The sequence below is a fragment of the Loxodonta africana genome, chromosome 21 (assembly GCF_030014295.1).
Source record: "Loxodonta africana isolate mLoxAfr1 chromosome 21, mLoxAfr1.hap2, whole genome shotgun sequence".
In the NCBI taxonomy this organism is placed as follows: domain Eukaryota; kingdom Metazoa; phylum Chordata; class Mammalia; order Proboscidea; family Elephantidae; genus Loxodonta; species Loxodonta africana.
The window spans coordinates 63,818,008-63,833,461 of NC_087362.1; the positions used below are offsets into that span (position 1 = coordinate 63,818,008).

Sequence of the window (15,454 nt, forward strand, 5' to 3'; positions counted from 1 at the left end):
CTTCAGGTAGCTTTGCATCTCTTCCCCCAACTCTGCTTCTGTTAGCTTATTTAATCTCTTTTATGTCTCAGAAGAGATTGACTCAAACTTAAACCCTGGTGGCATAGTGGTTAAGTGCTATGGCTGCTAACCAAAAGGTTGGCAGTTCAAATCCGCCAGGTGCTCCTTGGAAACTCTATGGGGCAGTTCTACCCTGTCCTATAGGGTCGCTATGAGTCAGAATCGACTCGATGGCACTGGGTTTGGTTTTTGGTCATACCCTACACTAATCCTGTCTTATTAACATAACAAAGACAGTCCATTCCCAAAAGGGGTTATAACCACAGGCATGCTGTCGTCCTCGTCGTCGTTAGGTGTCATCAAGTTGGTTCCAACTTCCAAACCCACTGCCGTCAAGTTGATTCCAACTCACAACAACCCTTTAGGACAGAGTAGAACTGCCCCATAGAGTTTCCAAGGAGCACCTGGTGGATTTGAACTGCCAACCTTTTGGTTAGCAGCCATAGCTCTTAACCACTACACCACCAGGGTTTCCTTCCAACTCCTAGACTGATTCCTCCTGTTAACATGTCCAGAGTATGTGAGATGAAGTCTCAGCATCCTCGCTTCTAAGGAGCATTCTGACTGTACTTCTTCCAAGACAGATTTGTTTGTTCTTTTGGCAGTCCATGGTACATTCAGTGTTCTTTGCCAACGCCATAATTCAAAGGCATCAATTCTTCAGTCTTCCTTATTCATTGCCCAGCTTTCACACGGATGTGAGGCAATTGAAAACACCATGGATTGGGTTAGGTGCACCTTAGTCCCCAAAGTGACATCTTTGCTTTTGAACACTTTAAAGAGATCTCTTGCAGCTGATATATCCAATGCAATGCATCTTTTGATTTCTTGACTGCTGTTTCCATGGGTATTGATTGTGGATCCAAGTAAAATGAAGTCCTTGACAGCTTCAATCTTGTCTCCGTTTATCATGATGTTGCCTGTTTGTCCAATTGTGAGGATTTTTGTTTTCTTTATGTTGAACTGTAATCCACACTGAAAGTTGTAGTCTTTGATCTTCATCAGTAAGTACTCTAAGTCCTCTTCACTTTCACCAAGCAAGGTTGTGCTGTCTACATAACGCTGGTTAGTGAGTCTTCCTCCAATCCTGATGCCACATTCTTCTTCATGCAGTCCAGCCTCTTGGATTATTTGCTCAGAATACAGATTGAATAAGTATGGTGAAAGAACACAACCCTGACACACACCTTTCCTGACTTTAGACCATGCAGTATCCCCTCATTCTGTTCAAACGACTGCTTCTTGGTCTATGTACAGGTTGCTCATGAACACAATTAAGTTGCTCTGGAATTCCCATTCTTCGCAGTGTTATCCATAATTTGTTATGATCCACACAGTTGAATGCCTTTACATAGTCAATAAAATACAAGTCAGCATCTTTTGGTATTCTCTGCTTTCAGCCAGGATCCATCTGACGTCAGCAGTGTTATCCTTCGTTCCACTTCCGACTTCAATTTCTTGCAGTTTCCTGTTGATGTACTGCTGCAACCACTTTTGAATGATCTTTAGCAAAATTTTACTTGTGTGTGATATTAATGATATTTTCAATAATTTTCACATTCAGTTGGATCACTTTCTTTGAAATAGGTATAAATATGGATCTCTTCCAGTTGGTTGGCCAGGTAGCTGTCTTCCAAACTTCTTGGCATAAATGAGTGAGCGCTTCCAGAGCTGCATCCATTTGTTGAAATATTTCAATTGGTGTTCTGTCAATTCCTGGAGCCTTGTTTTTCACCAGTATCTTCAGCGCAGCTTGGACTTCTTCCTTCAGTACCATCAGCTCTCGATCATATGCTGCCTCCTGAAATGGTTGAATGTCAATCAGTTTTTTTTGATACAGTGACTCTGTGTATTCCTTCCATCTTCTTTTGATGCTTCCTGCGTCGTTCATTACTTTGCCCATAGAATCCTTCAGCATTGCAACTTGTGGCTTGAATTTTTTCTTCAGTTCTTTCAGCTTGAGAAATGTCAAGCATGTTCTTCCCTTTTGGTTTCTATCTCCAGGTCTTTGCACATGTCATTATAATACTTTACTTTGTATTCTCGAGCCTTGAAATCTTCCATTCAGCTCTTTTAGTTCATCATTTCTTCTGTTCGCTTTAGCTACTCAACATTCAAGAGCAAGTTTCAGGGTCTCTTCTGACATCCATTTTGGTCTTTTCTTTCTTTCCTGTCTTTTTAATGACCTGTTGCTTTCTTCATGTATGGTGTCCTTGATGTCATTCCAAAGCTCATCTGGTCTTTGGTCATTAGTGTTCAACGCATCAAATCTGTTTTTAAATGGTGTCTAAATTCAGGTGGGATATACTCAAGGTTGTACTTTGGCTCTCATGGGCTTGTTTCCATTTTCTTCAGCTTCACCTTGAACTTACATATGGGCAATTGATGGTCTGTCCCACAGTCGGCCCCTGGCCTTGTTTTGACTGATGATATTGAGCTTTTCCATCCTCTCTTTCCACAGATGTAGTCAATTTGATTCATGTGTATTCCATCTGGCAAGGTCCGCGTGTGTATTCGCCATTTACGTTGTTCAAAAAAGGTATTTGTAACGAAGAAGTTGTTGGTCTTGCAAAATTCTATAATGTGATCTCTGGCATCATGTCTATCACCAAGGCCACAAGCATAGAGGTTAGGATTTACAACACATATTTTATTGGAGGACACAGTTCAATCCATAACATATACTAAAATATTAAATAGTAACTAAAAAACAGTTAGAAACCCTGGTGGCATAGTGGTTAAGAGTTCAGGTGCTAATCAAAAGGCTGGCAGTTCAAATCCAGCAGGCACTCCTTGGAAACCCTATGGGGGCAGCTCTGCTCTGTCCTGTAGGGTCGCTATGAGTCAGAAGTGACTCGATGGCACTGGGTTCAGTTCAAACAGTTTAGTTCTGTACTATCTTGGAAGAGTCAGTAGATGTAAGATGAGTCATTTTTTACTTAAAGCAGTGGTTCTCCAAGTGTGATCCCCACACCAGCAGCCTGAGCATCAGCTGAAAGTTTGCTAGAGATGCAAATTCTTGGGCCCCACCCCTGACCTAACAAATCACTCTTAAAGGTAGAGCCCAGCAACCTGAGGTTGATCACAACTTTCAGGTGATTCTGATAAATACTAAAGTTTGAGAACCACAGCTTTAGGGAAAAGCAGTACTTCTCATGCTTGGCTGAATATTAGAATCACCTAGGGAGCATTTTAAAATGCCAGTGCTGGGCTCCACCCAGATCGGTGAAATCAGAATTTTGTTTAAAACTCCATTGGTGATTCTAATGTGCAGCCAAAGTTGAGACCCATCATACTACAACATCTGTTCTCAATGATGATGAAGTGGAATAGCATATCAAAATCACCTGAAATTGAGGGTAATTTTAACAATTCTTCCTTCACATTACTGCCATCGTAAGCCACAGTTAATGATGGAAATGTGTCATATCCCTCAGGTGTATTAAGACAGGAAAAAATATTCCAACCCACTGCTTTAGAACATGTGGTAACAAACTTCTATAATTTGCTGGCCATTATAGGGACAGTAATTTAGATGGTGTATAAGGGAGTCCATGACAATGTTTGATAAATAAGCATTCTTAACCCTACCACCATTTTGATCCCCATCACTGAAGTTTTCGACATTATATTATTTGTTCAAGGTAGTGCATTTAAATAGAACATATTAGAAAAGACAGGTTACTGCCACTGATGAAAACTGGGTTTGTTTTGTTTGTTTAAAACACTATTACCTTGACAGCTTGAATTTCTGGAATATCACCTTTCTATTTACTCTTATTTCCCCCTAAGAGCTACTATCTGGAAAACCTAAAACTTTTCTATCAAAACTTACATGAAGAGTGGATGTGATTTCTGATAAGAGGACACTTTGGAGCCCAGTGTAGGATGGAGAGGAAGACTCTGCATGGGGCGGGACTTCTGTTGAGTTTTTGATGATTCTGCCCACCCCCAGCCTGAAGAAGGGAAGGTGTATGAACCACCATTAATCAGCATGCATCCTCGCACTGGAAGGAGCCCTGGTGGTGCAATGGTCAAGCTGTCAGCTGCTAACCAAAAAGTCTACATTTTGAACCCACCGGCCATTCCACGGAAGAAAAGAGCTGGTGATCTGCTCCCCAAAAGATTTCAGCCTAGGAAACCCTATGGGGCAGTTTTATTCTGTCCTAAAGGTCAGTATGAGTTGCAGTTGACTCACTGGCACTCAACAACAGCATCCCCACTCTACTTACATATGGCTCCATCAATACCAATAGTGAGTTTGATTATTTGAACCAACTATTTTGAACTTAGAGCTCACATCAATTAGAAGATGAATTCTTACAGGGTATAGACTTTGTTTTTTTTTTTAGCTCATCAACTTCCATTTCCATTTTGAATATAGTTTTATTACAGAGTACCAAGTTTTATGTACAGTGCTTCCTGATACCAAAACCAAACCTGTTGCCATGGAGTCGATTCTGACTCATAGTGACCTTATAGAACAGATTAATACTGCCCCGTAGGTTTTCCAAGGACCGGCTGATAGATTGGAATTGCCGACCTTTTGGTTAGCACCTGAGCTCTTTAACCACTCTGCCACCAGGGCTCCATGGTTCCTGATAGGTTGGCTTTATTTCTATTTATTTGTACACACACACACATATATAAAACATTATTATAGTGATAAAAGTAATATCAAGGAAAATTGGTTTAACCATCTGGAATTAATTTGGCCATCAAATTAAAATTGAATTTCTCATACTCTATAACCCAGCAGTTCTACTCCTAAGAGAATCACACACATATACAAGAAAACATAAAAGGATATTCAAGGCAACATTGTTTGTAATAGAAAAAAAATTGTAAACAGCCTAATTGTTAATCAGTAGGGGAATGAATAAAGGGACTATAAATTATATATGTAGTATAAATGGAATTCTATACAACAGTTGATATGAATCAATCAGATTTTAATTGTAAACAAATAAATCTTAAAAACAGGATGTAAAGCACAAAAACACAAGTTACAAAATGTTTAATAAAGAGTATGGTGTTGTTGTTCTTAGGTGCCCTTGAGGCTGTTCAGCCTCAGCAACCCTATGTGTAACAGAATAAAACACTGCCCAGTCCTGCACCATCCTCAAAATCGTTGCTGCGTTTGGCCCATTGTTGCAGCCACTGTGTCAGCCCATCTCTTGAGGGTCTTCTTCTTTTTCAGTGACCCTCTACCAAGCATGATGTCCTTCTCCAGGGACTGATCTCCTGATAGCATGTTCGAATTATGTGCGACCCAGTCTTGCCATCCTCACCCTAAGGAACATTCTGGCTGTACTTCTTCCAAGACAGATTTGTTTGTTCTTCTGGCATTCCGTCAATTCTTGGAGCCTTGTTTTTCACCAGTGCCTTCAGTGCAGCTTGGACTTGTCCTTCAGCACCATCAGGTCTTGATCATATAGTACCTTCTGAAATGGTTGAACATCAACTAATTCTTTTTGGTACAGTGACTGTGTATTCCTTCCATCTTCTTTTCGTAACTTGCTGAGTCGTTCAATATTTTGCCCATAAAAATCCTGTTGTAAGAGAGCCAGTTTTGTCTTATAGCAACCCTATAGAACACAGTAGAACTGTCCCATAGGGTATCCAAGGAACAACTGGTGGATTTGAACTGCCGACCTTTTGGTTAGCAGCCATAACTCTTAACCACTGTGCCACCAGGGCTCCATAGACTCCTTCACTATTGCAACTTGAGGCTTGAATTTTTCCTTCAGTTCTTTCAGCTTGAGAAATGCCAAGTGTGTTCTTCCCTTTCAGTTTTCTAACTCCAGGTCTTTGTATATTTCATTGTAATTCTTTATTTTGTCTTCTCGAGCCATCCTTTGAAATCTTCTGTTCAGCTTTTCTACTTCATCATTTCTTCCCTTCAGTTTAGTTACTCTACGTTCAAGAGTAAGTTTCAGAGTCTTTTTTTAGTATCCATTCTGGTCTTTTCTTTCTTTCCTGTCTTTTTAATAATCTTTTTGTTTCTTCATGTATGATGTCCTTGATGTTATTCCACAATTCACCTGGTCTTCAGTCATTAGTGTTCAGTGTGTCAGATCTGTTCTTGAGATTGTCTCTAAATTTAGATGGGTTATACTCAAGGTCATATTTTGGCTCTCGTGGACTTGTTTTAATTTTCTTCAGCTTCAACTTGAACTCCTATATGAGCAATTGATTACCTGTTCTGCAGTCGGCCCCTGGCCTTGTTCTAACTGATGATATTGAGCTTTTCCATCATCTGTTTCCACAGATGTAGTCAATTTGATTCCTGTGTATTCCATCCAGCAAGGTCCACATGTCTAGTTGCCATTTATGTTGGTGAAAAAAGATATTTGCAATGAAGAAATCGATGGTCATGTAAAATTCTATCCTGCAATCTCCAGAGTCGTTTCTATCACCAAGGCCATATTTTCTAACTACCGATCCTTCTTTGTTTCTAACTTTCACATTCCAATTACCAGTAATTATCAATGCATCTTCATTGCATGTTTGATCAATTGCAGACTGCGGAAGTTGGTAAAAATCTTCAGTTTCTTCATCTTTGGCATTAGAGGTTTGTGTGTAAATTTGAATAATAGTCATATTAACTGGTCTTCCTTGTAGATGCATGGATATTATCCCATCACTGACAACATTGTATCTTGAAGTGTTCTTTTTTTGACAACGAATGTGATGCCATTTCTCTCCAATTTGCCTTTTTTGGCATAGTAGACCATGTAATTGTCTGATTCAAAATGGCCAGTACGAGTCTGTTTCAGCTCACTGATGCCTAGGATATCAATCTTTATGTGTCCCATTTGATTTTTGACGGCTTCCAATTTTCCTATTCATACTTCGTACATTCCATGTTTCAGTTATTAATGGATGTTTACAGCTGTTCCTTTGCATTTGGAGTCATGCCACAGCAGCAAAGGAAGGTCCCAAAAGCTTTACTCCATCCACGTCATTAAGGTCGAGTCTACTTTGAGAAGTCAGCTCTTCCCTAGTAGTATTTTGAGTGCCTTTCAACCTGAGGGGCTCATCTTCCGGCACTGTATCAGACAGTGTTCCACTGCTGTTCATAAGGTTTTCACTGGCCAGTATTTTCAGAAGTTGACCACTAGGTCCTTCTTCCTAGTCTGTGTTAGTCTGGAAGCTCTGCTGAAACCTGTCCAGCGTGAGTGACTCTACTGGCATTTGAAATACCAGTGGCATAGCTTTCAGCATCACAGCAGCAACACAGAAGCCACCACAGTGCAACAAACTGACAAACAAGTGGTGTTAGAGTATGATACCACTTTATAAAATCAGAAAACAATACTAAATGTTGTTTATGGACTCACAGATATGTAGTAAAAAATATGAAAGTGTATTTGAGAATAATATATACCAACTTCAGAGTAGTGGCTACCTCTGGGGAATGACAAAGAAGGAGAAAGGAATTGGGAGGTCGGGGCTTTAGCTATATCTGTAATATTTTATTTCTTCAACAACAACAAAAAGTTTTGAATCAGATATGTCAAAATGGTAACACCTGTTTAAGATGATGAGTACTTGAGTACCAAATTATTTCCTGTACTTTTCTGTTTGAAATGTTTTAAAATTAAAGAAATGCTTATTCACTGTGGAAAACACAATATAAAGAAGGATTTAGAATGAAATAAAACTCACCTGTAATGTCACCATAGTTAGATTTAAATCTAACTGACTTAAACAAGTTTCAAAAACTGTATTATAGGCCATTCTCTTTTAAGCAACGCTGTTTAAGGGCTGTCAGGTTGAATTAGTTTTTAGAAGCCTAACACTCCCACTCCAGTGTGGCTGCTATGATGATTGAAACCAGAGGAAGAATGAGCAGGATCCTCTGAAGTGAAACATGAAAAGCTTGAGCATGCCAGTAATAAGCCCAAGTAAATACTGTTTAAAGATACATATACACATATATATGCATGTGTATAGTATGTATGTGTGCATATACATATATAGGTACATATCCTAAAATGTGTATTAGCCTCAGTCACAAAGCAGTAGTGGTATTGTGCCAAAATCATGAGAGGTATGATTCCGTTTTCTCTGAGAGTAATACAACTTGTCATCATATTTCTAGATCATTTAATCACATAACATGTAGTGTCCATCTAAAAACATGTTGCACGCAGTTCTTATTTGAATGACTTTTATTACTTCTGTCCACCACAATCAAAATTTATAAATGCCTTTTTTGCATGCTGATGTTGACATTTTGCTAACTAGGGAATCCAGTAGGGCAATTGGCAAATGAAATAAAAGTACTAAGTAGCACCTTACCTAGTAACAAAGGTTCATACACATTGAGAGGAAGCACTTACTGTTGAAAATCAAAGACTACAGCCTTCAGTGTGGATTACACCTCAACATGACAAAAATCTTCACAACTGGACCGAAAAACAACATCACGATAAACGGAGAAAAGATCGAAGTGGTCAGGGATTTCATTTTACTTGGATACACAATCATTGCCCATAGAAGCAGCATTCAAGAAATCAAACAACATATTGCATTGGGCAAACATGCTGCAAAAGACCTCTTTAAGCAAAGATGTCACTTTTTAAGGACTAAGGTGCACCTGACCCAAGCCGTGGTGTTTTCAGTTGCCTCATAGACATGTGAAAGCTGGACAGTGAATAAGGAAGACCAAAGAAGAATTTATGCCTTTGAATTATGGTGTTGGTGAAGAATATTGACTATACCGTGGACTGCCAGAAGAACAAACAAATTTATTTTGGAAGAAGTACAACCAGAACGCTCCTTAGAAGTAAGGATGGCAAGACTCCGTCTCACATACTTTGTACATGTTATCAGGAGGAACCAGTACCTGGACAAGGACATCATGCTTGGTAAAGTAGAGACCGATCAGAAAAGAGGAAAACCCTCAATGAAGTGGATTGACACAGTGGGTGCAACAGTGGGCTCAAATAGCAATTATTATGAGGAGGGCACAGGTCCAGGCAGTGTTTCCTTCTGTTGTACATGGTGTGGCAGTTACTATACATCAGAACCAACTCGATGGTATCTAACAACAAGTAGCACCTTGCCTAGTAACAAAGGTTCATACACATAGACAGGAAACAAAACAGGAAAAGCCTAAAGGTTGCTCTGCCTGGCCAAGTTACTATATTGGAAGGATACTGATACTCTACAGAGGTACGACCTGTCAGGTTGCTCTAGTAATTCTGAACAGACATTAGTATGCATTTATCTGAAAAGGCTTTGCTTAGATCACTGTCATTTGAATCAGTATATTGTTCTCCCCTTCTAATTCTCCTAATTGAATAAAGTTTTTCCCCTATTTTTTAATATGAAAAAAATTCAAATATACAGAAGAGTTGAAAGAATAGTACCCTGTCACCTAGATGCAGTGATATTGGTGTGTCATTGAGATAGAAAAAATAAAAAAACAGCCCCACTGCTGTCAAGTCTATTCTAAATCATAGTGACCTAATGGGACAGAGTAGAACTGCCATATAGGGTTTCCAAGGCTGTAAGTCCTAACAGAAGCAGACTGTCACATCTTTCTTCCGTGGAGTGGTTGATGGGTTCGAACAGCCAACCTTTTGGTTAGCAGCTGAGTGCTTTAACCACTGCACCACCAGGGCTCCTGTCCTTGAGATAGTCTTCAACTAGAATCTAGAACGGCAATATGTCTACATATTTTGCAACAGTTACTAATAACGAACTTCCCGAGACATACTTTTTTTCTTTTGATTTTTTTTTAATTGTAGTAAAAGAATACATAACAAAACATTTGCTAATTCAACAGTTTTTACATGTATAAATTCAGTGACATTGATTACATTCCTCATGTGCAATAATTATTCCTATTCCTTTCCAAATTTTCCCATAAACCATGGGATAAAGCTGTGTTTGCCAAGATGTGGTCACCACGTTTGGGACTGGGGTGGGAAGAGTGAGGCATCCACTTTCAGAACAAAATTTAAGGTGACATCATTAACATAGATAGTATTTTAATGCAATATTTTTTAAAAAAATCAAAAGTGAGGCCAAAAAAATCCGTGATGAACAAAATATCAACATTATAAATAAAGAACCTGCAGGGTTGGAACTAGGGTGAGACGAATAAGGTGAGTTGGGAAAATGTGGAGATAGATTCTTTCTTTACAGATTTGACATCCTGTTCATCATGGACTTTTTTGCATTCTTTTTTTAAACTGAGGTCAAATTTACATAACATAAAACGAATCATTTTAAAGCGTACAATTCAGTGGTACTTAGTACATTCACAATGTTGTGCAACCATCACCACTGTCTAGTTCTAGAATAGTCTCATTGCTTCAAAAGGAGGTGCAGTTCCATTAAGCAGTCACGCCCCATTTCTTCCTCCCACCAGTCCCTAGGCAACTACTAATCTACTTTCCATCTCTATGGATTTACCTGTTCTGGACATTTCATATAAATGGAATCATACAGTTGTGGCCTTGGTGTCTGTCTTCTTTCAATTAAGCTTTTTTTTTCTCTCATTTAATCCATGATTTTTTTTTAAGTTTTTTTTTTTTTTGTATTGTGCTTTAAGTAGAAGTTTACAAATCAAGTCAGCCAAGACATACTTCTTCTTGTTATGTGCCATCAAGTCAATTCTGACTCATAGCAACCCTTAAGACAGGGTAGAAATGCCCCCATAGAGTTTCCTAGGCTGTAATCTTTATGGGAGCAGATCACCAAGTCTTTTCTCCAGCAGATCCACTGGGTGGGTTCAAACCACCTGCCAAACTTTTGGTTAGCAGCCAAATGCTTAACTGTTGCGCTCTCCGGGTTCCTTCAAAACATACTAGCTGCACAGTAGATATTCGCCAAGTGAAAACACACTAATAACTACAGCTTCTGGTAGCTCTGATAATACATAAAAGATATTCTGAATATGTAAAAGATATTCAGGGTCTCTTGACTCTATTTCATTCAGCATTTATTGAGTCTGCTAGGTGCCATGTGCTGGCAAGAATGTTAAATAGGAGAAGATGAATACAATACAATCCTGCCTTCCAGGAGCTCACTGTATACAGAGGCAGATGTATAAATAAATCCACGTATTACAATGTGACCGAGGAGCGCAACTCACTCTTTTAGAGAAGCAATGCTCTCGCAAAGGAGAGCATGTGCGTTCAGGACCTCAGAGAAGTGGCTTTTGATGAGATTTTCAGACAGAATAAACGAGATGCAAAAGTCGAGCAATATATAAATAGCACATCACAAGTTGGGAGGAATGGCTAGAGTATAGGGTAATAGAAAGATTTTCAAGCAGAAAGATGATACCTGCTTTGTTTTTAGGTAGAGAATTCTGCCACAGTATGGAGAATGATTGGAATTGGGGGTGAGGGTTTAGAGGCAAGGGTACCTCCGCTCTCTGACAGTCGTGAGTACCAGCTGCTGTTGAGTACATCCCAACTCATGGCGACCCCATGGGTATCACAGTAAAACTATCCTCCATTAGGTTTTCAATAGGTGATTTTTCAGAAGTAGATCACCAGTCCTTTCTTTCAAGACAGCTTTGAGTGGACTGGAACTTCCAGCGTTTCGGTTAGCAGCCAAGCATGTTAACTGTTTGCGCCACTCAGGGACTCTGTCATAAGAGTAGATCCACTCATTTAACAGATTTTTATTGAGGGTAAACTGTGTACCACAATGGAAATAAGATGAATAAGATAATGTCCCTACTATTATTCAGCTTATAATCTCGTACTATCTGTCTGCTTACACTTCTACCAACCAGTTTTCTTTTATGCTAATCCCCTCTATTTTCTCGATCTTTATTCTTTCAGATTTCTACTGTGTAATAACAAGGAAGCTGTTGTATTCATTGCCCCTCAAATCAGATGAGAACCTAAAGAAATTTCTCTAGGGATAGAAAGGAGGAAACCGTATCTTTTCTGTCTTTATATCTCCGACAGCTGACACAGTGTCTGAAATATTACAGGCTTTCAACAATTCAATGAATCGTTGAGATACTTAGGAAGTAAAATTAACAGGAATAGGTAAACTATAGGACATGTTGGGTATGAAAAAAAAATGGAGGTGGCAAAAATTGCTCCAAGGTCTCCTGGTTATAGATGATGAGATGGATGATCATGTCATCAGCTGAGGCAGGAAATAAGGCTGGGAGAAAGGAGAGCTGGAGAGGAGAGATAATAGCAAATTCATTTCTGACGTGTTGCGTTAGAGATGTCTATTAGGCAGTTGATGTGGTTCTTAAGCTTCAAAAATCTTCATATATACGTAATCTAGTTGAACTTTTGGTTCACAAGGGTTTGAACACAACTAGAATTGTTGCAATGTTGAAAAATAATTTTGGTAGCAGCACTAGCCAAAATGTATAATGTTTGGAAAGTTCTTTATTCAGAGCTGCTTCCCTAGATATATACTAGATATATACTATGTGAGATTAGTCTTTTTTATTTAAGTTGAAACATATAGCATCAAATGAACAACAAATGATAACTAATTAACTTCTGTCAGTAGTCTTGGTCAGAGAATTAAAAAGGACATATGAGAATGTAATGAGGGTAGGGAAAGATACTCGAAAAAAACTGAACCAGAAAAAAAGATAGATGTCATAAAAAGAATTTTAAAGCTCTTTAGCTCTTTGGATAATATGGTGGGGTGGGAGGTTGTGTTCTGTTTTGTTTTTGTTGTCTTTCTTTTTTGGCTGTGAGCCAAGTATATACTTTCATCTAGAATTATATTTTAAACTTTAAAGAGTTGCTTATAGTTTTATTTGGCAGCCTAACTTAGTTCTTACAAGAATGCAAGTTTTCATACTGGGATTGTATAGTTAATATATTATTAATAAAATAAGCATTTAAATAACTTGATTCCCCTGCTATTTAGAAGTTTGTCTTTTCATTGGATTCTGTGATAATTCTAAATCCCTGTCTTCACAGGATAGAAATAAATGTTTATACCTCCTTTGCCTTTTTATAGCTATTTTCCTGTAATTCTCTTATGCAGAAGCATGAATGTTTTATATTATTATTATAGCAATTATAAGTTTGTCAAATTCCAGGTTATGTAAAAGACTTAATTATACGTTGTAATCCATCGGAACCAGAATCATAAAATACGTGTGTGCAATATTTTGACAACCACAATACATTTTAAAGAAAAATATCACTTAGAATATTTTCTTTACCCTGTCTTCAGCAAGCAGAGAAGGTTTTTCTGAAGTGAGATTAGACAATAGAGCCAACTTCATTTTTTATGCACGTGAACGAAGAGGGCTTGAGGTTATTAGTTGAAACCGAGTAACCTTTCTGTGCTTTCATCTCTTTCTTTTCAAATTTGAATATGAAAAGCATATTCAAGTCAAAGACCATCACTTTAATGACATTTGGCAGTCATTTGATTTATTAGGTTTTAGAAAAAATTTTCCTTTAAATATTTCATCATACTATGCTAATCCTAGTAATATTGCCAGCTGCAGCCTTGTACCTGTATTAGTGGAGACAGAATGGTGTGGAATTTTCTCTGTCATCCTAGTAAAATTTCCATGAATCTACTGAATAATAAAATAACCTTATTGAAATATTCAGATTTGAGTTTTTAGTTAAAGTATCTTAGAATACATAATAAAAGAAAATGTGTTTTGAAAGAAGGGGGTAAAATTACTTCATCAAATATTGAGGGAGTTTGACAGCAATGGAAATTGTTCTTCATGGAGATATTTTTACAATAGGATACTTATGCTTTTCAGTTAATTAATTATATGCTTTGAAATATCTAAATAATCACTGCGGTGAATTTGACCTCAGATTTGTATTTAACAATGCATTCCTAAAAGCTGATCATATAAAAAAAAAAAAAGCTGATCATATAAACAGGTCTTATTTTCAGGCTTTTCTAATTTCTGTTTGAAGTTGTATAATTTATAATAACATGCCTCTGAATTTGGTAAAGAGGGATTTTGACAATGAAGAACAGCTTCAAAACTGTAATTAAAAATAATAACTGAGAGATACCTTGGTGTGATCTAGTTTTAAATCATACTCTATTAATTATTTGAAATCATTACTCAAGGAAACATTTGTGACTACCATAATAATGTCCATGACACCAAAATCTTTTAAACAAGGATTGAAGTAAAAAATAAAACAAGCAAACAACATCTACTTTAGTTGCTAATCCTATAAAAATGAAATGGAAAATAAATTACAAGAAAGTCCATACGTGTTAAATTAGATATAGAATTGGATTTCTCTTGTGTTTGAAAACGTATTACTTATTGAATGAAATGTGTTTTGGCAGAATATATGAGAGACTGAACTGCAGCTTCTGCTCTAGTTAATATGGATTTATATAGCTAAATATATTAACATAATAGCTATAAAGTATTCAACAGGCTTTGATCTCTGAATAACTGAAACTTTCTCAGATACTGTCAATTAAATAAAAGCAGTAATAAACATGTACTTCGTTACATAGTTTGAAACAAAGCCAACTGATACTTGTCATTCTGAAAGCAATTGGTGATGAAGATCTCATAATCTTCACTCCTGATAGACTACTAAAAAAAACTAGTGGGGTATTTATAGCCTCAAATGTAAATCGGGAGACTATTGCCATGACATTGTTAACTTCAGACCCTGGGGCATTAGAATCTAATTCTCTCCATTCTGTCGTGAATAATCTATCATGTGTAACTATACAGTAGTGTACAATGCTTTCCAAAAAAGAAACCCATTGGCCTTCATCCTTTATTTAAAATTGATGGTAAAAGAGAAGAAAGTATTTGGGATTGGTTTTCTGTATGGTAATTTGTTTTTTAGGTTTTTAATTTTTGTTGGTGGTTCTTTTCTTTAAACAGCCGTCAGAAAAAATTCGAATTGAGATCTTAGCTCTTAGCCTTAATGATTCTCGAGTAACCAGAGATGACACTATTCAACGGCTGTTTGTTGAGTGCCGATTCTACAGTCTTCCTGCTGAAGAGACACCTGTGTCACTTCCAAAACCCGAGAGTGGGCAATGGGTTTACTATAACTATAGCAATGGTATGTATGATTCATTTGTAATAAAGACTTTTTTTGTCTTTTTTATCTATGAAGGAAGCTGAAAGAACAAGGAGAAAGTTTAATTCTTTAGCGTTCACATAAACTCATGGAAGTCTTGTCAGAGTAGATGGATAAAAGTTGAACCTGTAGCACAGGATTAGCAAAATGAATTTCAGGTATTACTAGAGTTAAGAGAAGACAAGAAGAGTAGAAAAGCAATGTTTCTAGTTGTTCCTGCTGTATAATAGTATCAACAGAAAATACCACCTGGCCTGTAATTGAGTTAGTAGAAAAATAAGGTATTTCAAGGGAAAAAAGTGCTAGTTTTGTTATGATTCAAAACCATTTAATGGCACAAT

The 15,454-nt window shown here is 37.5% G+C and overlaps 1 protein-coding gene across 5 annotated transcripts in view; it reads left to right on the forward strand.

Annotated features, from left to right (window-relative positions):
* Positions 1-15,454, forward strand: part of RPGRIP1L (RPGRIP1 like) — a 125,366-nt gene that overhangs the window by 93,287 nt on the left and 16,625 nt on the right. For all 5 annotated transcript variants that reach the window (XM_023555590.2, XM_010596084.3, XM_003416369.4 and 2 more), the window contains one exon: positions 14,912-15,095. In XM_023555590.2, the coding sequence (XP_023411358.2) occupies positions 14,912-15,095 (184 nt within the window). The remainder of the gene's footprint in view (positions 1-14,911; positions 15,096-15,454) is intronic.